At 36.4% G+C, this 23,859-nt stretch overlaps 1 protein-coding gene across 1 annotated transcript in view; it reads left to right on the forward strand.

Annotated features, from left to right (window-relative positions):
- The window catches only part of LOC122816398 (multidrug resistance-associated protein 1-like), a 786,965-nt gene that overhangs the window by 13,134 nt on the left and 749,972 nt on the right, over positions 1-23,859 (forward strand). Inside the window, exon 2 of the mRNA XM_044089156.1 lies at positions 22,257-22,433. Coding sequence (XP_043945091.1) covers positions 22,257-22,433 — 177 coding nt within the window. The remainder of the gene's footprint in view (positions 1-22,256; positions 22,434-23,859) is intronic.

The raw sequence follows: 23,859 nt of genomic DNA on the forward strand, positions 1-23,859 counted from the left end.
AGAACAGTCAGTGATCAAAGATTTCAGGATACTTCCCTTCATCATCATCAGTGTTTAAACATTTCAAACAAACTCATTAAATTTATAGTAGTCACATGACACAAGAAACCAATCAACTTAATTAAAAATACAATACTCTCAATTCAATAAATCTTGTTAAAATGCAGCTTACTACCAATCAAAATTTATAACATATTAAAAATCCTATACATAAAAAATATAAATATCTATATAACATTCATTTATCAAACAATAATTCACATGAACAATCATTATAATTTCATTTGTTTAAATTTTAATATATTGTTGCTTATTTGTGTGTTATGCTGTGTACAATATTATGTAATTCTTATCAATACGTACACATTGCCTTCCTTAATGTAGTTACCAGATAACTTAATGTTTGTATTAGCCCTTTACTTTATATTACCTCTTAGAAGTTTAGTACCCCATGTTTTATCCCATGTATGGGTCCCTTCAAATTATCTGTGGTATGATCTCAGTTATACTGATTAAGGGCAATATATAATTATCGGCCATGGAATGGGTAAGGTGAATGTAACACCAACTAGGATAGGTTAATTCAAATACCAAAAGGGAAATTGACTAAGCTTAAAATGGCAGACAGGGACAGCTAGCCTAGTACTTACCTATGAACCTATAATCACGATGTAATGGAGTACATATTTTTTTTAAAGCTGCACCTGGTTTACTTTCATCAACATTTAATTAGTTACTTTCACAAATCAATGCTGGTGGTCCAATTATATTGGTTACTGACTGTAATAGGTCGGTTACCTCTGATTTAGATTTGGCTGCCTTAGTTCATGCATGTTTCAAATCCCCAAAGGGTATACAGGGAGGTATAGGTATACATATATTCCCAAGCTGTGAAATGGGAAAATTCTCTCTCTCCTCAGCTGCCCATAACTATAGGAGTCCCACAGGGTTCTATCTTAGGACCACTACTATTCACAGTCTTCACAAATGACCTCCACACCTCCACACAGCATGCATCTATAATTCAGTATGCAGATGACACTACCTTAATCTGTGCTGCACAAAACATTCCCACCCTCCTGCAAACAACTCAACTAACATTCTCTGACGTTGAAAACTACCTTACCAAAGCCCAACTTATCCTCAATCCAAAGAAAACTCAGCTTATGATTATAACCAGTTCTAACAAAAACACTAACAGTCAATTCACCATCTACTCCACAAATGCTATTCCAATTGCTCCAGTGGCACAGGCTAAGCTATTGGGAATAACCATAGACTCCCACCTAAAATTTGATAGTCATCTGAACTTAACTATTAAAAAAGTACATGCCAAACTGGGGTCACTCTACCGTATCAAACCATTTCTTACCAACAACACAAGATCAGCCATTGCTCGCTCCCAACTTCTATCCACCCTACTCTATGCATCTCCCATTCTGACTAATCTCAACAAAACTGAACTAAGCAAAATGGAAGCTTGCTATAACAGAATTGCCCGCTTTGCTGAAAATTGCTCATATAGAACTCATCACTGTACTGCTTTGAGACAGCTCCATTGGCTTGAACTGCCCAACCTCCTAACCTACAATCAGCTCTGCCTCTGTCATTCTATCTATTACCTCCCCAATAAGTGTCCTGCCCTCAAAAACCTAGTACAACATCACTCAGCCAAAAGGCCTCTTAGATCATCAAGCAAACTACTACTAGAAGTCACCAACAGCTACAATAGCTTTGGAGATGCACTATATAGTAGTTTGGTGGCTAAAAATGGAACTCTGTCCCTACTAGCATTCAAAACACATCATCCAAAGCCTCCTTTAAAGACCTCATCAGGCAACATCTCAAGCAAAGTTGGCAGTGCCATGATTGCTCCCCAGGCTAGTGAAAGCAGATAACATATACATACTAAATCTAGAGCAATTGATAATAGTTTTTCAATCTTACTCACAAACACTGGCTAATCTACAATGTATGTACTGTACCTGTGTACTATGTATGTATTCTACCTACATTCCAAAGTTCAGCCGTACACCACAAATCTATTACTTACCTTTATTTTTAAAATTAATATTTTTTTGATTGTTCTCTCCACTGTAACTGTTTGTGCCGCATACCACTGTAAAAATATGTCTCTTGTAATTTGTGTGTATACTGATCATGTCTAAATAACTAAATGTGTCTGTAATTTTTCTTTGTGGAGCTTTTCTCCCCGGGCCTCTGCTGAAAAAGGGCCTTTTCTGCTCAGTCAGACACCCCCGGTTAACAAATGTAAAATAAATGTGCCATAAATAGTCACTAAGTTCCTTACCATGAACTGTGATAGACAGAGATTGGAACATCACTGGATATGACATGCAGGACTTTGGCCTGACAGACTTGAATTTGGTGAGCATTTTATTCATTACAGTTTAATTTCTCCAAGTGCTTTGGGTTTCTAATACCATGAAGGAAATGGACCTCATTCTGAAGTCAGGGTGCAATTAAAGTTCATGAAATTAGTATTGTTTCAGTCGTTGATGTTTGCCAAAAGTGCTCTTCACAACACCCGCAATGTGCCCAGAATTACCTCTTTCTGTAATTCATATGAAACTGTGTGTATCAATGGCATATTTAAATACGACTGTAAATTCTTTTTTTGTTAGACACATTGCTCCATACTACTAGTGGAACTGTCTGGGTATCTTTCTTCAACATTGCTCTCATTTCTGCATGTAAATCCTGGTATTTTATGACTTTGTGTCTCTCTGTAAGTAAGACACTGTGATCACTGGATGTAGCAATTTCAGTGATAAACACTACTTTTGTCCAAGAAGCCTAGATATCACCAATAAGTGACAAGAATACTCCGTTAACTGAGAAGACTTTATTACATTAAAAGCACAAAATGTTAAGCGCTTTCACCCAGCAAAAAGTGGGCTTCATCAGAACATAATGATTTCTAAATGCTGGTGCTTAAATTCAAAACTTGGCATCAAACATTATATCATTAAAGAAACATACAGTTAATAAAAATGTTCGAACAGTACAGAACATTGTATCTGTCATACATATACAACTAATTGTTCCGATATATTTCTGTCAACATGGTCGAACATTTTTATTAAGTGTATGTTTCTTTAATGATATAATGTTTGGTGCCAAGTTTTGAATTTAAGCACCAGCATTTAGTAATCATTACGTTCTGATGAAGCCCACTTTTTGCTGGGTGAAAGTGCTTAGCGTTTTGTGTTTTTAATGTAATAAAGTTTTCTCAGTTAACAGAGTATTCTTGTCACTTATTGGTGATATCTAGGCTTCTTGGACAATTACTACATTGGTTTATCAGTTTGTGGTTTATTCTGGAGTTGCTCGCTATGGATGTCACCGGTGAAATACTTTCAAAATCCACCTACATGGACAGAGAAGACATGTCTAGACTCCAAGCGGAGGTTGCTTTGCTCAAAGGTGAAGTAAGCCACTTTATTGAATTGTTTACTAGGACAGCAGTGGCCGATGACAACAATTTGGGTGATGGAGCTGCTTTTAGGGAAAACAGTGGCCAAGCAGGTACCACTGGCTTCTCTAAATGTAATGAACCCCAGGCTGAGGACATACAGATGGTGCTGGGGTCCACAAGCATTAGAAAATGTTCAAATATCAGCAAAGAGAGGCAGCGACAAACGGGAGATAATCCGGATATTATGGACAGTTTTGTTATACCCAATGGCCAGGGTTCTGGCTTCAGAAGGAGCCCAATGATTGATTTGGCAGATGTTCCAACTGCAACGGAGCCTCTCAACAGTAGTAAAATCAACATTATGGATTTCACTTTTGAATTTTTCTTCTATGATTTAGACGAGGAAGCTAAACGTACGGGTGCCAAACCCAAGAGAGCACTACCGCTGAAAACCTATTCAAATGTTATTGAATCTATGAGCAGTAATGACAAAGGTACTGTTAAACACAATGTTCATTCTATACAACCCGCTGGTAGTTTATGTAATGGAACAAAGGACATGTATTTAAATAAATTCTTAACAAGTAACTGCAATTTTGATAAACTCCCACAAGGACAAGAACGGGAGATTCATCCTAAAAATATTGTGGCTGGGACATTGAAAGATCTTATTTATCTGTTGGGTAAAAAATTAAATTCTATCAATGGGTTGAAAATTGATAATGCATATTTACACAAGTGTTTAACATTAAAAATTGTACCTATAGGTTTAAGATTTTTTTAAAATACCTTTAGGTGTCAGTATTACTGATAAGAGTAAAACAGAATTCAAACATATGTTTAATGAGTTTGGATTTAGTTTTATGAAACTGATAATAAAGTGTAATGATGAGAAATTATGTCAGCTAGTACAGGAAGTTGAGCAACTTAATACTAAAATAACCAATGATTTATTGTACTCCCAATGGGAGAAACTATATGCTAAACAATTTTCAGTAGCTGAGAGAAAGTATAAGAAGATTTATAGGGATGTTGAACAATATAACAATAGTCTTGCATATGTATGGAATGAAATTAAACATGACAAATTATATACAGACAAAGGTAATTTTAACAGGATGGAGTATGCACATGGTAATTTCCAAGAGGGTAAGGGTTACAAACATGATGGGTCGAATTTTCAGCAGCGTTGGAAACAACAGCGACAACCATATCGGTGCAAGGGGGAAGTAGAAAGACCACAAAATTACAATTACAAAAAAGGCAAGCAGAAGGACAACAATTGGGGCAAAAGTACATGGCAAAATTAAATACAGATGCAGTGAGATTGTCTGCTGATAAAGACATTATTGTAAATGGGGTTATACACAGTTTCAATAATTTTAAAATTTACAATTATTCAAGTTTATTGTTGTGTACTACTCATTTTGATTTATTATTTAAGGGAATGAAGTTTATACCGACGACCATTTTTGATCTAGTGGATTGTCTATGCGAAATCAAGTTGTTTGTTCGAAAAATTAATTTAGCTATAATGTTTAAAGACACACACAAGACACCCCACATAGGGACTACAGCCATTAAATTAAAGAAGAAAAGCACCTTCATACCCCCTACACATCCATTTGTAGATTTGTATGAAAAAACAGTCACGAGGGAAGTGTATAAATTGTATAATAAAGTGAGAACTAGTAAACCGGTAAGTAATTTAAAGGAGGTTGAATTTAATACCCTTCAGGCTCTCAAACAAGATCCCAATATCCAAGTGATGAAGCCAGATAAGGGTAGGGGTGGTAATATATGATTCTATGGAGTATACAAACAAAATGTATGATATTCTTCATTTGTCAGGTAATTATGATACTATATCAGTCAATGAAATTAATATTGCGCACCAGTGTATAGATTCCTTTACAGAATAATTGTATATAGACGGAAGGATTACAGCGGATATATACAATTATTTTAAGGTCAAGTTCCCCAATCTAGCAATGCTAGTAGGTATTCCCAAGATTCACAAAAGTGTTAGTGACCCCCCTTTTCGACCTGTTATATCTGGGAGTCATTCCAAAACTCTCCCAATAGGACAAGCCATAGACATGTGGTTAAAGCATTTATATGCTAAGATACCACATATGGTTAAGGACTCTTGGGAATTCCTTAGTAAATATCCAACTGATGGATGGAAAGAGGGATTTATGTTTGTGACCATTGATGTGTTAGACCTTTTCTCCTGCATTCCAAAGGAAGCTGGTTTGGATACATTATGTAATAGTATCAGAAAACACACTATAATGGATTTGGATAATATATGTTTAATTATGGAATGTATGTCAATTGTGCTTGATAATAATTTTATATACTTTGAGGGTGAACACTTCCGTCAAACTAGAGGTGTTGCAATGGGGGCAGCTTGTGCCCCCATTTTTGCGAATCTGGTCATGTTAGACTGGGAAGACACGGTTCTTTTTCCCAGCATGCACTATAAGTGTATCAAGCACTATTCTAGATTTCTTGATGACATATATATCCTATGAGATGGCAGTATTGAACAATTTGAAGGGTTTATCAATTTTTGAAACACTAGTAGTGATTACCTTAAATTTACACACTCTACTAGTAATGAAGGTATAGCCTACTTGGACACTTATATTTCTAGCCAAGATAGGGGATTTAAATCTCGCATCTACCGTAAAAACACCTTCTCTAATGATTACCTTGAATACACCAGTTATCATCCTGACTAAGTAAAGTACAATCTATTTAAAGGGCAATGTATACGTGCAGCACGAATGACATCTCAATATGATGATATGATAGATGAAATGGATTATATAACAAGTTTGTTCAAGGAGAGGGGTTACAAGGTAGACATGATGAACAATGTGAGGCAGTATGTTATACAGGAATGGGGGTTGAAGTATAAACCCTTATTGGGTTCACATCTTGTTGGTAATTCTACCCACATTATTGGATGAAGGGATGATCAAGTAAGTGAAAAACATCAACGTTCATGTATCCTTAGGTATTGGGCAAGTAAAAAGTATATTAAATAAATATTGGAATTTAATGTTGGTGGATCAGGCCCTATCTGACATAATTGGAGAGAAACCTAATTTTGTATACAAGATGGGTAGGAACATAAGGAGTCATTTGGAACAACATAAACAAGCACCAACAGTTAAGGGTGTTAATAATAAAAACAGCAGACACACTAAAAAATGTGGGTGCTGTAATCCATGTTCATATATACTAGAAGTGGAAACCATCCTAGTTGAGAATAGGTTAAACATCATAGTAAAGTCAATACCAAACAAAAAAGTCCTGAAGAATTTTCATTCATTCATTCAATATTCATTACATCATATTGGCAATTGGTGTTTTTAATTTTATTACAATGTTATTTACATACAGTATATATATTTTTTATATAAACTATGATATTTATTAATGTTGTTGGTTTTAAATGTTTATGCATATTTAAGTATGGTTTTAAATGATGAGAAGTTGGGTATATGTCTTGTTTCTATGTATTTAATTTCCTTACCATTTAGTTACTAATAATCAATTGTCTAGTGATTTTATAAGTTTATTAGCTTAATTGTTCAATTAAGTTTAGGGTATATAAGAGCAATTAACTTTGTGTCAATTGTTTTGATTTCTGAAGAAGTCTGGGTGACATTCGGATGAAAACGCCTTTTACAATTTCAGCGTTAAGGATTTTACATAAAGTTTTTCTGGCTGGTGACTACTACAAATTCTTCAGGACTTTTTTGTTTGGTATTGGCTTTGGTCTTGGCTCACTTTTCTCTGGATTCTTGGTCTAATGGAGCCGCTTGAAGAATTTAATTCACCCTTACAGAGCCCAAGTGATGTAAGGAGCCGTGAAACGGGTGAACTTCGTAACATTTCCAGCCAGTTATCCCAGCTGATGGATCTTCTAACTCCAATTGGAAGAGGGGTTGCAACTTTGCTATCTAATGTCAGTTTGTCTGGTAATCAGGAAATTCTTTTACTTCGAGAACGTCAAGTGAACACTGTGGCGGCCATTAACATTAACGGTCCAAACGAACAAACTTTGGACAATACTCCTTCTGTTTTGTGACCGGAACAAGTGGTTAATTCTACTCAACAGAATAACACAGTGACTGGTGAGGGTGGTGGTTCCACACAACAAGATTTTGATGAATGGCTACAGCAGAAGCCAATATTTCTCAACCGTAGACCTCAATCAGTTCATACTGAAAACACGGACACTTTCAGAGTAAGCCTTGACAAACTTCATGAGGCTTTGACTAAATTTAAAGTTTTAAATATTGAGAATACCTATTTGGGAGAATGGGTTAGACAGGGGATAGTACCCAAGGGGCTTAGAATTCACAAATACCCCAATAATGTTATAGTAGGCACTGATTTTTATAAAGAGTTGATTAATATTTTTGATAGATGTGGAATTGAAATCTTGAAAGCCATAATACGTAACAATGAACGGGAAATGAATGTTTTGAAAGAACATATAACTGCATTGAATACAGTGATTAGGAATGATTTATTGTTTGGTGTACAAGCAGAATGTGACAAATATTTTAGTATTAGAATTGCTATAGACAGAAAATGTGAAGATATTTTAAATAGAAAATGTAAGAAACTAGATAGAGATTTAAGGGAATATAGTGAAGGTAAACAATACCCACCACCGAGGTTTCAATACAACATGGTATCTGCCAGTAGAACTTATGCTCAGGCTTTACAAGATTTTGAACCATTGGAAACTAATGGGAATAATACATCTACTACTGGGGGTCAGGAAGTACATTATGACAATGATAATGGGGGATATGTTTCCCCCCGGAGATCAGAAAGACTCAGACAAAAAAATATAATACACATTTTCATCAAGCCCCCCCAACTGAGGGGAGGGGGCAGCAGGCGAACTTACAGGTAGATGCTTTTACTACTAATTTATTTAGTACACATAATGGCCATCATACTGTAAGCCTGCGAGGATTTCATATTTTTAATTATAGTTCCCTGGAAGTTACTCCAGAATTTTTCAGTCTTTTTACCAAAGGGTTTAAATTTATACCCCGAAAAAATGGTTATCTGTCACAAGTTATTTTAGATATTAAGTTGTTTATTAGAAAACTAAACTTAGAACATTTTTTTCAAGGAAATGCTTATACTTTCAATGTGGATGTACCCCGAAAGAGTAGTACTTTTAATCCACAGTTACATCCCCAGTTAAAGAATTTGGAGAGTATATTAGAAGGGGAAATAAGAAAACTATATAAAAACCCATCTAATATGTGTATCAATCATAATTTAACTAAAGAAGAAAATGTTTTGTTTAAACAGTAATGTTGTAATCCTGAGGTTCGTATTATGGAACCCGACAAGGGTGGCGGAATAGTGCTCATGGATAAAAGTATCTACAAGGATAAAATGTTTTCCTTGTTAAATCATGAATGTAGATATAGCTCAGTATCTATTAATGAGATTAATGTAGCATATAAGAAAATTGATTTGGCCCTCAAGGATCTATTTGATCAAGGGTTATTGATTCACAAGTACATTCCTATTTAACAAACAACTGTCCCAGGATACCAAATATATTTGGCATACCCAAGGTCCACAAAAGTGTTGATAACCCCCCACTTAGACCTATAGTGGCTTCTGAAGGCTCTAAAGTGGCTTCTATAGCCACATTTTTGGAATGGAAAGTAAAAACCCTATGGGGGGGTTGTTCACATATACTCAAGGACTCTTGGGATTTCTTAGCCAAAACTAAACCTGAATATTGTGTTGATGGACTTATTTTTCTTTGTATAGACATAATAGATTTGTTTTCAGTTATTCCACATGATACAGGGCTATTATGGTTGGAAGAAGCACTTATAATGCGTTCTAATATTTCTGAAAATGATGTTTTTCTTTCTTTAGAACTAGCTGACTTGATACTCCGAAACAATTTTTTGTTTTATGAAGGACAGTTTTTTCGGCAAGAACAAGGTGTTGCCATGGGAGCTAGTTGCTCCCCTACCTATGCAGATATCATTTTATCTGTTTGGGAGAAAAAGTTTATACACAATTGTATATTTGCACAATATTGGAATTTATATGTCCGCTACCTGGACGACATTTATGTTTTCTGGACATCTGATATGTCTCAGTTGGAACACTTTATGACATATTTGAAACAAACTACTAACTTTCTTCAGTTTACTCAACATATTTCAGCAGTATCCTTTAATTATTTAGATGTAACTGTATCTTGTATAGACAATGGTTTTAAATATGTAGTCTACCGGAAGCCTACATTTTCTAATACTTATATTAGTTATGATAGTAATCATCCTATGTCTCAAAAAAAAGAGTATACTTAAAGGACAATATGTCAGTGTTAGTCACATGACATCACAAGATCAAGATTTTATTACTGAATGTCATACCTTGCAGGAAATGTTTAAGGACAGGGGATATCCTTTAGACCTTATTCTTGAAATACAACAAGTTATTTTAGGGAGACATGATAGATTTTCACCAGTACTTAGTAAAGGTTTGTGCTCTCAATCACTAGGTCCCACACGGAATAATGGTCAGGTTAATTATAGTAGAGCTTTTGTTACTAATTTTAGTAACAATGCACATCAGATTAGGACCATTCTGGACAAAGAATGGAAGAGATTTTCAGAGTTTACTGATTTAGAACTGTTCAAAAACAAACCTCTTCAAGTTGTATAAAAGAAGGGACAAAATATTAAAAATGCATTGGAGCAAGCTGCTAATTTGAATATTTTTTCCATTTAGAAGACAAGGGACTTTCAAATGTGGTGCCTGCAACCAATGTAAATATATATTACAAGGTGAAGAATTATTTTTACAGGCTAGAGGGATAACCATTAGCACTAATAATCATTGTAATTGCAACTCACAAGGGCTTGCTTACATTGTTTTATGTAGATGTTGTGATGCATTTTATGTGGGTAAAACTGAGCGTAATTTAAAATGTAGGATTTATGAACACATTAATGATGTCAGTAAGAAAAACAAAACTAATGCACTTTATAGGCATACCCGAATGTGCAATACTGCTCAGTTTCATTTTTATGTTATTGAAATGGTTTCTAAGGACATTAGGGGAGATCCTTGGGAAATTAAATTAGAACATAGAGAAACTCTTTGGCAAATTAAATTGGAAGCCAATAGAACCCCAGGACTTAATGATTTCATTTCTATTTTACCACTTCTTAAATTGAAATCGGTCAAACTATAAATTATTACATTGCATTTATTTCTCATGTTTTTAAATTCATATTCATTACATCATATTGGCAATTGGTGTTGTTTTAATTTTATTACAATGTTATTTCCATACAGTATATATATTTTTATATAAACTATGATATTTATTAATGTTGTTGGTTTTAAATGTTTATGCAAATTTAAGTATGGTTTTAAATGATGAGAAGTCGGGTATATGTCTTGTTTCTATGTATTTCATTTCCTTACCATTTAGTTACTAATAATCAATTGTCTAGTGATTTTACAAGTTTATTAGCTTAATTGTTCAATCAAGTTTAGGGTATATAAGAGCAATTAACTTGTTGTCAATTGTTTTGATTTCTGAAGAAGTCTGAGTGACACTCGGATGAAAACGCCTTGTACAATTTCAGCATTAAGGATTTTACATAAATAAAGTTTTTCTGGCTGGTGACTACTACAAATTCTTCAGGACTTTTTTGTTTGGTATTGGCTTTGGTCTTGGCTCACTTTTCTCTGGAATCATAGTAAAGTCCCAACAGGGTAATTGTAACACCAAAATGGTTATATATTTGGCTAAGTGTACCCAATGTGCAGGTTTTTATATAGGAAAAATGGAGAGATGCTTTAGGAAACATATCTATGACCACACATACAGTATCAGAAGGAAGGACAACAATAATGCCCTATACAGGTACATAGAAAAACAAGGAGAGTCTCATGATTTTAAGTTTGCTATTTTAGAAAGTATGGCGATGGATCCCAGGGGAAGTGATTACAAAACCCTCCTCGGGTATAAAGAAGTGTGGTGGCAACTTCTAACGGATGCTTCCACACCACCTGGTCTTAATGACCACATCTCTAGCAAACCCATTTTGGCTATAAAATATGATGTGTAATAACATATTAGATGAAGGATAAAGATTACAGTTGGCATCCACATTTGTAGATGCTCAATTTAATTTAAGGGTAATACAGCAAAAAAAATCATTATTTAATGATTATGGGTGTTACTAGTGTCATTCAAGCAAGACCATATTTATTGTATTTATCCTATCTCACAACACATATTACATTTTTATTTTATAGGTATATCATCAATTTATATAAATATTTATTTATTTATATCTAGTAGGTTTTAGATTTTTTAGAATCTTTAGTAATTAATTTATTTATATATATGTATTAGTTATACATTGGATATTATATGTTATTTTATTGATTAACACTCATACATTTCATACTGAATGTTATGATGAATTTATGTATAAGGAATTACAAGATTAATTAATTGCATATTTTCAAGTAACGCACATAAAAATTTTATTAATTTCTTTTTTATGGTTGACAGAAATATATCAGAACAATTAGTTGTATATGTATGACAGATGCAATGTTTTGTACTGGTCGAACATTTTTATTAAGTGTATGTTTCTTTAATGGTATAATGTTTGGCACCAAGTTTTGAATTTAAGCACCAGCATTTAGTAATCATTTCATTCTGATGAAGCCCACTTTTTGCTGCGTGAAAGCGCTTAACATTTTGTGTTTTTAATGTAATAAAGTCTTCTCAGTTAACAGAGTATTCTTGTCACTTATTGGTGATATCTAGGCTTCTTGGACAATTACTACATTGGTTTATCAGTTTGTGGTACAAACACTACTTTTGTCTTTTTGTTCATGGACTTCTATACATGGTTTTCTTGCATATATTTTTTGAAGTGCTGGTAATGAGTGATCCCATGTGATATAAAATTCATCATTCATAATGCTGTTGTCAAATGTAAAGGAGAAATGATACAAAAAATAAAATTCCAACTCATTTAGCATTTCTTTCTATTAAGAAAGTTTATTTTTATTTTTTTTTATTTTATTGCATTTGTTAACCGGGTAGTGTCTGACTGGGCCAGAAGCCCATTTTCAGCTGGGGCCCAGGGAGAAAAGGTCCACAAGCAGTAACAAAGCTTACAATAATAATAATTATTATGATACAGTAGTCAGTACAGAATACAATCAATAGTGTAAACAAGTATACAGAGTTTCAAGTACAAGCCATTGTAAACTTATACAGAATACTAATTACAAAGACAGTGTGCATAGAATAAATTCAGAGACAGTATGGCTGTATCTAAACAGTGACATAAATTACTATTCCATATGTCAGCACAGTATGGCTGGAATCAAATGGGTTCATATTATGTTATTGAATTGTTAAAAGTTTGAACATCATATGGTCGTACCCATATGACTGAACTGTTAGTTCAAAAAGCTAAAAAAAAAAAAAAAACAACAGAAAAAACCTACCTGACTGTTTAAATCAGGGGGGCAAGCCCCCCTGCACCCCCTGCTCTTTAAATATACCAACTCCGAGATCACACTACAGTGCAGGAAAGAGAAATCTTCCCATTCCGCACTGTACGGAGATCTCTGTTGAAATGTTCGAACTGTTAAAAGTTCGATCATATGGGTTCGACCATATGATGTTCGAACATTTAAAAATTCGATAACGTAATCTACACCTGAATCAAATAATCCTTGTCCATTAATTAAACAGTGAGAAAGCTGTTATGGGTCAGCAGAGTTTAAAGAGAGATGGAGGGATTATAGTAGGAGGTCAAGTATAGGAATAAGGTAAGGTACAAGAAGGTAGGAAGATGTTAGCCTCGTGAATGACAGAAGCAGAACCAGTGTTTGGCTAGGTAGTTCTTTAGGAGTTGTTTGAACTTGTGGTGGTGAGGATTTTGTGTGATCGGCTGTGGAAGAGTGTTCCATAATTTGGCTATTTTGTGGGAGAAAAGGGAGTCTCCGTGGTAGTTGTGGGAGCGGGAAACCTTTAACATTAGCTTGTTGGAGGATCTGAGGGACTGGGAAGTGGTACTAGGCTGGACACGATTACAGAAAGCGGGGCAGTTACTGGGTTGCAGCTGTCTTTCTGTTTGTTGTCATGTCAATGCCAGGTCCAAGAGGCTTCATGGAATATTGGCTTGCTAATTGCTAAATTTTAATCTTCTGAACTGAGACCACAATGTAGCGATGTTTAGTGGTGATGCCATAGAGCTCATGTTACATTTGTGCTTACCTGCCCTATATGGCTCTGTGCACGAGAACGCCCAGACATGAAACATGCAATCAAGGTCATGTAGTGATGCTGATATTATTCAAATATACATATACATCACTGAGAGTGACTGATACAAAAGTTGTGCAAAATAGGCAGCTATTTGCTGTTTTTTTCCCACTTTCACCAGTGAGGTGAACTGATTCATTGAAATGACTGAGATGCAGGTTCTTATTTTGTTGGGGGGCTGGTGGTGTTTAATTGGGAATATGTTTACGTTTAGATGCACTTTATAGCTTGGTACATGAATAATGTAGTCATAGTTGGAGGGGATGGCATTCTGGTTCAGCAGGAGACCTGAAGCCAGGTAAATCTGAGGCAGTCTTAGTCATACTAAGACAGAGAAAGACAGCAGAAATAAATTTTATTTTAGATTGACTGGAGAAAGGATGTGATGTGAGTGTCAGAAGCCCCCAGGTCAGCAGCAACAACAACAACATAGTGTAGATGGCCAGTGATAGTATCTTGTTTAAAAGATGCGGGTTATTATCAGCAGACTAACTGTATCAGGAAATGAGTAAAGAAATACATACATAATATTGAATCTTGAATACACTGCTCTCAAAAAAAAATACAAAGAAACAGTTTACCATTGACTATACCTTGTACAAAAGCAATAAACCATACACAAGAGAACTGGATGACAATAAAAAACTGCTACAATTATAATAAGCATTTGTATCTCTTTATTCAGCTGAGACTCTTCAGAACCTTATCCAGTTGAAAGCTCCCAACTTATAATTGTATGCAGCTGTGTTTTTTAATATTGTCCAATGTTCTTGTTTTGGTTTAAGCAAATCATAACTAGATTTAAATTTTTCATCATATTAAAACACATTTGTGTAAAAATGACACAGAAGGCTTGGAAGCCACAGTATTCTTTAATGCATGTTAATTTATTGGTGTGGTGCTTTGTTTCAGGTTGCATTTGCGTCTTAGATTATTATTATTATTATTATTATTATTATTATTATTATTATTATTATTATTATTATTACTATTTTATTGACATGGAACTTACACAGAGCCTATACACATTTTCCAAATGAGAATTAAGGTGTTACTTATGCTTAGACAATGGCAAAGTGTGCATCTTCAACCTTATCAGAGAATGAATGCTCTCCAGTAGGGTGTTCATGGAAAGGTAAAGCCTGTTAAAAAGCAAGTCAGCTACTCCATGGCAACATATTAAGCTGCAGTGAAACAGAGACTGAAACAAGCAAACAGCCACATACCTGTCAACCTCTTACTGCAAGAAATCTGGGCAAAGCCTAAACTAATGGGGGGAGACCAAAAATAGGGACAAATTTTAAATATTGCTCTTAAAAACTTAGAAAGTTGGTAAAATAACAGGGTTTGTGTTAGCATGCATTTTTCTGAAGGGTATGAAGTCTGAAACTCATACGTATGTCATTATTTAGTGACTTCATTATTCTGTGATTTGTCAGAAAACCACAAATTTTATGAGGAACAGAACAAAACTATGAGACAAAACTCAGGACATTCTGGGAATAGTTACAAAGAGTGAGTCATAGGTATAAAGGCCACCAATAAACTCCCCATTTCAGCTTCAACAATGTGAACTTCATCCCTCTGTTGAGTGGCAGGCTTGGTGACTGGTGGTGACCTAGCATTGGATGCATTAGCTGGAGCAGATGCCATCCCGACTTTTGGGTGGTACCTCTGCAGATTGCCATAGTGCTACCTGCACTGGTTACCTGAGTTTGTGATGCCAGTGGCATCACTTACCACCTAGGCCAGCTCATGCCAAACACAGCCTTATATATCTATCATAATGGCCCAGTAGGTGCCTGTGATAGTGCCTATGCAGCAGATGCAAACAAATGTTAATTTTCTGCCCTCACCTGGCAGGAGCCCTGCTGTACCTAGTGCCTGAAGAGCAAAATGGTAGTCCTGTGCACATAGTTGCAAGTTATAGACATCGTGCAACATCCATCAATGGACAGCAGCAGTGTCCTAGTGAAAGCATCATAAGCACAGAGTAGTGGCAGTATGGGCTTTGCAGCCTCCATGCAGAGTGTGCATATGTCGCAGTAACCAGGCGGGGGCAGGGATGTGCATGGTAGTGTTGCCTGAGTGTGACAGTGCAGCTCTTTATGGAACTGATTCATAGATGATTGCTTTAAGTTACATCATCATGCTACAAGGCCCATTGCAATGTGATGAAATGCACGGTTACCATATTGTGGTTGGCAGTATTCGGAAGAGCAAGTTAGGAATAGGAATTCTGTGGAAAGTGACTTTCGTACTATGATGTAGGCATGGTGAGAGAATATATGACACCTGATGATGTACTTGTACACTGCAGAGAACACCCATGGTGCATGCTAGCAACAGGGACAGATATGAAATGGTAATTAGGAGAGGTGGTATAGCACAAGAGAATGACAGATAAATTTCCATCTGGGGTCCCTCATCTTGAAAGAGAACATAGCACAGGGGCCACAGGGGCATGACAGGTAAATGTCTGAGGAAGGAGCCCCCATATGGCATTTCTATACAGACTGCAAGACATGCTGTAGAGGAAACAGTGACCCCTGTACATAGGTTAAGTGCTCTAAGAAAGGGTGCCTTGGTAACATGACTGTTGTTACTGTCAAGTATTGGACAGGGTGGGAATGGTCACAGCTCAAAAGCCAACAGGTATGTGTTCATGACAATGATGAGGCAGGCCAGCCCAGTGCTGAGATGCAGGGGTCAGTCAAAGCCAGTCACAGAGACACATACTTCCATGTGTACCCTACAGGTGTACATATCTTGTCATAGGATTATATGTTCATAAGTTCATAGTTGATTACTAGACATTTTCACTGAAACTGCATTAACAGAAACTGACATTGACAAACTGACATGCTTCACACTTTGCTCAACCACAGCTGTGCAAATGATGACAATTGTGCTATACCCATCCACTATCTGGCCTTAGTGAGTAATGTAATGCTAGATGTACATTGTGGCTAATCAAAGGACTGTAATGCATAACTTGTGTACGTCAATGCATGCATCAGTTTTATTTCATGTAGATCTTGTCATGGACCATAGTTTTAGACCAGATGCCACATCTTTGCCAGTGTTGCAGCATATTTCACCCACCTTTGCCTTGCATGGGGTAATACACCAGCCAAATTGTCTGAAGACTCTGTGGCTTCCAATACAGCTGCTACAACAAGTCTGTCAAGAAATACTGTGATGTTTCCAAGTTGTAGCTATTTCTGCACACCAGGAATAAGTTAGTGAAGACCTAATTTCTGCACTGCTGTATAACAAAAGATGTATCCAAGCAGCAGAAGCATGCCTTCAAGTCAGAACTCATTTGACAGTGTTCTGTGTCTGTGAATGCATGGTGTTTTGTACCATCTCAGCAATGGTCTGAGGGTTGTGGATGGGGGTCATCATCCATAGTTCCAAGACATATCCAGCAGTATCTGCAACATATACCTGTGCACACCATTACTGATGGCCTGCTGGCTACTTCAGTGGGAATTACCCATCCTGGCCTGTATGGCTGGCAGTGTGTGCAACTACCAAGTAAATGATTCTTGGGGAAGTCATCCCACATAAAATATGGTAAGAGCCAGATATGGGAATTTTGGGCACTGCCTGAATGGTGCACCGGCACATTATAGAGAGTACCCTTTGCATTGCACATACCTTGTAGTTGATGGAGTAGAAGCCATTCAAGCTGATGTATTTAACATCATGAAAAATAGCTGGACCCTCGATGGCAGTGTGGATACAGGCAGTGGTCCCAGGACCTCAGAGGAATAGGCTATGTTGTAAAATGACTGCATAGTGAGTAGTGGGTTTCTTCTTCACTACAGCATCATGTTAAATAACTGATGTAGGTTGTTTTAGACTGACACCTGCAAATCTCATTAACATGCCCTATCCCAGATGATGAAATGTCCCTGTAGCAAGGATAGTTAATCCTACACAAGCCTGTGTGTCTGCCAGGATAGACAATTCACACATCCCCCTTGATTCCATGTGTGGGTAGCACATGTCTACTAACTCTTGCATGGTGTCTGTGTCCAAACTGTAGTTGCTGACAGTGTAGCAATCATGGAGGTGATGGTATGCCAACCACCGGATAACCTGTCTACAACATAGAGGGTGGGAGCACACAACATCACGGGCTCTGGCTTTTGAGAGTGGCCACTAATGCTGTTGACCTAAGTTTGCTGGTATTCCTAGTAAAACAGTGCAAAGGAATGTCCTGTACATCAAGAAGTTCTAGCATTTAGAACAGACTGCTGCAACTCTGAATTTATATCTCTCTGCATCATTTCACCATGTTTGATTTTGTCACTTGCATATGCAATGTCTCCCAATAGCATATAGTTATGCAGTCATTTAGATACCATGAAAACAACATTTTCACGTGTAGCACAGTCATTGCTACTTGTCTCAGAATCACACCCTCCCTCCCTGCACGTCACCACTCATCACACTATTTCACGCAACACTGTGCACAACTTGCTTTCCCTTTAGTTCTTGAGTTATATAGAGGGGCAAGGATTTTTTAAGTGCAAGTCATTCTGATGACATTCCGGCATAGTATATGACACAGGGACAGACCGACACATCACAAGATGGTAGGGAGCTACAACATTTAAATAAATAAGTCCTGTCATTGCAAGCTGTTCATCACTTGCAGTGATGAGAATGTCTTCTTGCAATGCCTGTTATATGCACACAACAGTCTTACTAGGGTAGTTAAAAAAGACCCTGTGTCAGTGTCACGTGCTAACCTGCAGCATTGATGTGCACTGAAATGTGAGAAAGGTGAAAGGGAGAAGTTTGAAGAAAAAGAAAGGGTAGATGAAACATGACACAGTAATGCAGACTGTGCAGCACTGAGCTAGAAGCACTAAAACATTTATTATTAGTAAAAATACATATAATAACATTTTAAGAAATATAAACCATGTCACAGCATGCAGTTCCCTAGGTTTTGATGACTTGTTTTTCAGTCCTGATTTTTAGTCATTGAGTTTACCATGTTTGTAATAATTTTATGCATCGTAGCAGTCCTCTAAGTATAATTCTGCCTCTCACACCACATCAGGTGTTTTATTTTTAAAAATCTGAACAATTTCACAGGCATGAACTCACTCAGAGCTCTCAAGGGAGAGCATGTAAGCTCAGCTGTACGTCTGACAGAGTAAACAACTAAACTGTGTGTACACAAATGGGGTCATAAGTTGAAAGAGCATGGAGTTGATCTGTAATATCTAAAATGAAAGGAATTTGGGGAGAAGCATATTTGGAAGGTTTTTACATGTGAGAACGCAGAGTGACCTGGATTATGACAAACATGAAGCAAGAGGCATATGATGTAAAACCTCTGTATGTAACATGCATGACAACAAAATATTTGCAAGCAGAGTGATAAGAGGGAACATGTTTACATAAACTTTTATTTGCTCATCTTTTACACAAAGGTTAGTCTGTTTAATTGCCTGATACCAGTTTAAAAGGATTGATCCTTACAGATCAGTTTTCAGCCACGACCCAGGGAAAAAGTGCAAGGAGAGAGGCAAAGAGTTTATCCATTGAGAATAGACAGAAAAAGAAGAGGATTATGGGAAATGGAAGTTAAACAGAGTGGAAAGATGAAACCCACATGCAAACATCTAGATCAAGAGAGGTAATCGTGCCCCTTTATTCATCCCTCATCAGGCCCATCATAGAATACAATGCCCCCTTTGGGATGTACCTTACCTGACACCTGAAGCAATTAGAAAGACCCCAAAAGTACCTCACCAGCAGGATCAAGGGACTCAAACAGATGCCATATGCTGCTCGGTTAAAAAAACTCCAGCTCTACTCAGTTGCATACCGCCTACTTCGAAGCGATCTATGCCTGATATATAAAGCTATGTCCAACCCAGAATTAATGGACATGCTCCACCTCAGTAAATCTAAATCCCTTAGAGCCACGCGCTCGAGGGACTTGAACTTCAGGACAGAAATAAATAGAACATGCTGGAGGGACAGATTCATAACCCAGAGGCTCCCTTCGCTCTGGAATAGAATTCCAATTCATGTTAGGCAGAGCACCTCACTGACTCTCTTCAAGAAGAATCTTGATGAGTGGATGGGGGATCGTAGGTTTGTCCCAGGGATTACTTCCGTGTCACTATTAGACAGAGGCACAGTAAACTAAACTTTAAAAAGGGCACAGTATACTCAAATCAAGGGGTGGCGTAAGCCAAGCACAATCGGGCTAGGCTTATAAATGCCCCAGGGCAGATAGCCTAGTATGAACCTATGAACCTATGAACAAAGCAAACATGGAAAATCAAAAGTAAACTGAGTTCAGGACAAATGATCGACTTATTTCTACTTATTTGTTTATGTATTTCTCATGAAATATTGCTCACATATCTTAGTACTATTGCATATTTAACTGCAGCCACTTTTGGGATGCTTTGGACTGAACGTGGACCCTATATTATTAAATCTAGTTGTCTTTTACTCACAGATAATACTTACATCTCTAATTCTCCAATATGTTTATATTTTGCTTCTCTGCTTCCTAAGCTGTAACTGAGAAAAAGTCAGTGGGGCAGCCACCTACTTACTCATCACATCCAATAAATAAAATGCATTTAACTGTATATAAATCAGTGTTGAATATTTTACATATATAGTTATCAGAAAAGATAGATAGATACGTAAATAATTCATTAAATCTCAAACAATTTAATTTACTTATTTTATAATCAGTAAGGCTGATCCACTGGTGTTCTGAAGCATAATTCTGTATGTTGCTTTATTATTGTTTGGCAGTTGGCTTAGAGGAGTAATAAAAATCAGTGCTCTACCGTAGAAAACAACAAATTATATTTTACCTTTACTAGAAAATAATTGTTTCTGAAAATTGGTAAAATTCAGTTTAATAGTGCATTTTATGATAATATGTACTGCACATATTTATATTTTTATCTTAGCACTTCTATTATTGCTTATTATTACTTGAACAATGTACATCACAGAAAGAGTATCTAGGTTTAATTCCCCCATGATTGTGAGCATATTATGTTTCTTTGAACAACTCCACTTAACCTCACCTTTCCTCTTACTTCATGTAGCCTTGTGCTATCTTTGCTTAACAATAACTGAATTTCATTCTTTGCCAAAGGCTTCAAAGTGATTTAATGCTGGTATGTTTCTCATCTTGTAGTACTGGGAAAAGGCTTGCACTGTGTAATCAACCAAATGATGTGTGTCTAACACCAAGTTCTCAGTCCTTGCCGTTATGCAGCCTAATTGTTTTATACTCTAGAATTCTAGTAATACGACCTTCTAAGACACCAACATATGCAACCCATGATACAGCTGTACTCACCTTCTCCTTGGCTCACATGTTGTGGTACAGACCAATCATTTTTATATAACCCTATTGTCGAAGACAAATATTGTAGTACAATTAATCAAAACTGAAAGTGATCACAAATTGACGACTTTTCTGTTTGCAAGATTGGGGTACAGCAGAATTGGGAATTTGTCCTTTCCACACTGCAGTGTCATGTCATTACTGGCATATATAACTAGCAGGGAGCATGGGGTACAGGGGGTGTGTTCATTGTGATTTGTTGTTTTTTTTTACATCAGTTGGGTTTTGCTCAGTTTGGATCAATGTTTTGACATTCACTCCTCATTTTCAATATACACACACACACACACACACACACACACACACACACACACACACACACACACACACACACACACACACACACACACACACAGAGATACATGTGTGCATGTGTATCTATATCTAGAGATAAAGAGGTAATTCTACCATTTTGTAAATCACTAGTAAGACCACAGCTTGAATGCTTTGTTCAATGATGGACATCATAAAAGAAAATGGGCAAAATTATTAGATATGATACAAAAGAAGGTTACCAGGCAGATGAAAGAGATGTGAGGAAGTGCGCATGAAGAGAGAACATATAGCCTAGGGTGTTGTCCTGAAGGTAGTAGGATGGAAAATGATGACGTATTATGGGTTCACAGGACTATTCAGGGGTCTTGTGAAGGAAAAGAATTGAAAGGAAGGCCGGATAGTGGGATGGGGCCTAGTCTTTAAAGAGAGGAAGCAAAGTGCAGTTTAGACATGAGGAAATACTGTTTAACAGAAAGAGTGGTAGAAAAGCAGTACAGAATCTTGGATGCTGAAGAATAAGTCAGTGGATGCATTCAAGCAAACAGAAGAATAGAGGGAGTAAAAGGGGAGTTGAGGGAAGGAGAGTGGCAGCTGTGACGTATGAGGTGCGACAGTTTACATATTAGGTAGGAAATAATGTAAATAATGTCCTTCTGCTGACATATTTATGTATGTATGTGTTTTAACTTCTTACTTTATATGGAACAAAAACTAATGCATTGTATGTCTGCTCTTTGCAGGACTGGAACCGAACCTGGTACACTGATAGTCCCGATTTTACCCAGTGCTTCCAGAACACAGTTCTCACCTGGATCCCATGTGTTTACCTTTGGCTGTGCAGTCCTGTCTATTTCTTCTATGTTGAGCACCACAACAAGGGTTACATCAGAATGACGTGTCTCTACAAAACCAAAATGGTAATGACATGCGTTCACTTAGTTATAAGACAGAGCGTCGTTTCTCTGTCTACTGTAGTTAGACTACAATGAAGTAACCACCATGTCTCACTTCATCTAAAGCATGCTTACTGCAGCATTGTTTTTATTTTTCCAATATAGTTTATTGCACCATTAAGACATGTATAACAAATAGAACAGTCTAATACAAATAACATTATAACAAACATACCAAAACTAAACTGGTAAGGAAGTAAAATAAAACATATTTTATCCTGTTTCTGTACATAATATTAAATAAAAATGTAACACTATATACAAGTATTAAACATCAAGATCAGATATGAGAATAATAATAGAAACTGCTCTAAAACTAACTTGAAACTAGTGCAAGTATTGTTATAAAGAATTAAGATCCAGTGTAAAAAAATGATCAACTGAATGAATTACTTTTATCCAGGAAGTTTACTTTTTAACAGCATTTATTCATTCCAAGTATATTCATATCTAAATTGATTACAAAAATATTTTCAATAAAGTGTGATAATTGTCTGGATGCCTGATATGCATAAAATTAATGTTGGACCATGGAACTGTTTTAATTGATTTTAAATGTTTACAAGACATATTTATAAAACTGTTCTGCCTTTCATGCTTGTGAAGTTAAAGAATCCTATATGCATCCTTGTTATAGAAAAACTAACAATTTCAACAGAAATGAGGCTGCCACCTTTACAAAGTGGAAGAAATGGAATGCCAAAAGTGACAACCTCTGCTCCCTTTTGTGCAAATACATTTAAAAACTGAATGTGTACTGACTGTGTTTCAGAGTTACTTATACCAGCATGTGTCTCTGGGTTTGTACTGTGACCCTAATCACCATACTGGTGGTTTTCTAGCTGAAAGGAGCAGGCTGTTAAGAATTTTATTTATTTTTATTTTTATTTAACATTTGAAAGAAGTCAATACCTATTTCTCCAGAGGTTCTTGTTATTACAGCAACAGTGACACCAGCATGTTATGCTGGAGGACTTGGGTGTGAATCCTAAATAAGAGGTAATATTGTCCTTTCATTTCTATGATTCAAACTCAACACCTATCTGTCTGGAGACCCTTATTTATTTATCTTTTGTTGACCAGGCTAACATCACTAGGCTAGTGACCTTGATTCAGGTGGTAATTATACTACTAGGAGAAATTTGGCCTGGGCATCGGGGAACTTCCCCTACTCTTTTCTATAGGTTCCTGGGATCTTTGACTTCCACATGAACTACTACCAACTCAGACAAATAGGGCCTTGATTTATCACCTCGGTTTAACATCTCATCTGATGGGTGACACAGCACTCAAGGTGAGAATAGAACCTGCAGTCTTCTGATTTTGCAGCACCAAAGGCAAATGTGCTACCTTTTGTGATATGGACATTAATAACTCTTGTTGGTCCAGC

This window comes from Protopterus annectens, chromosome 12.part0 (genome assembly GCF_019279795.1).
Source record: "Protopterus annectens isolate FY-2018-M chromosome 12.part0, PAN1.0, whole genome shotgun sequence".
In the NCBI taxonomy this organism is placed as follows: domain Eukaryota; kingdom Metazoa; phylum Chordata; order Ceratodontiformes; family Protopteridae; genus Protopterus; species Protopterus annectens.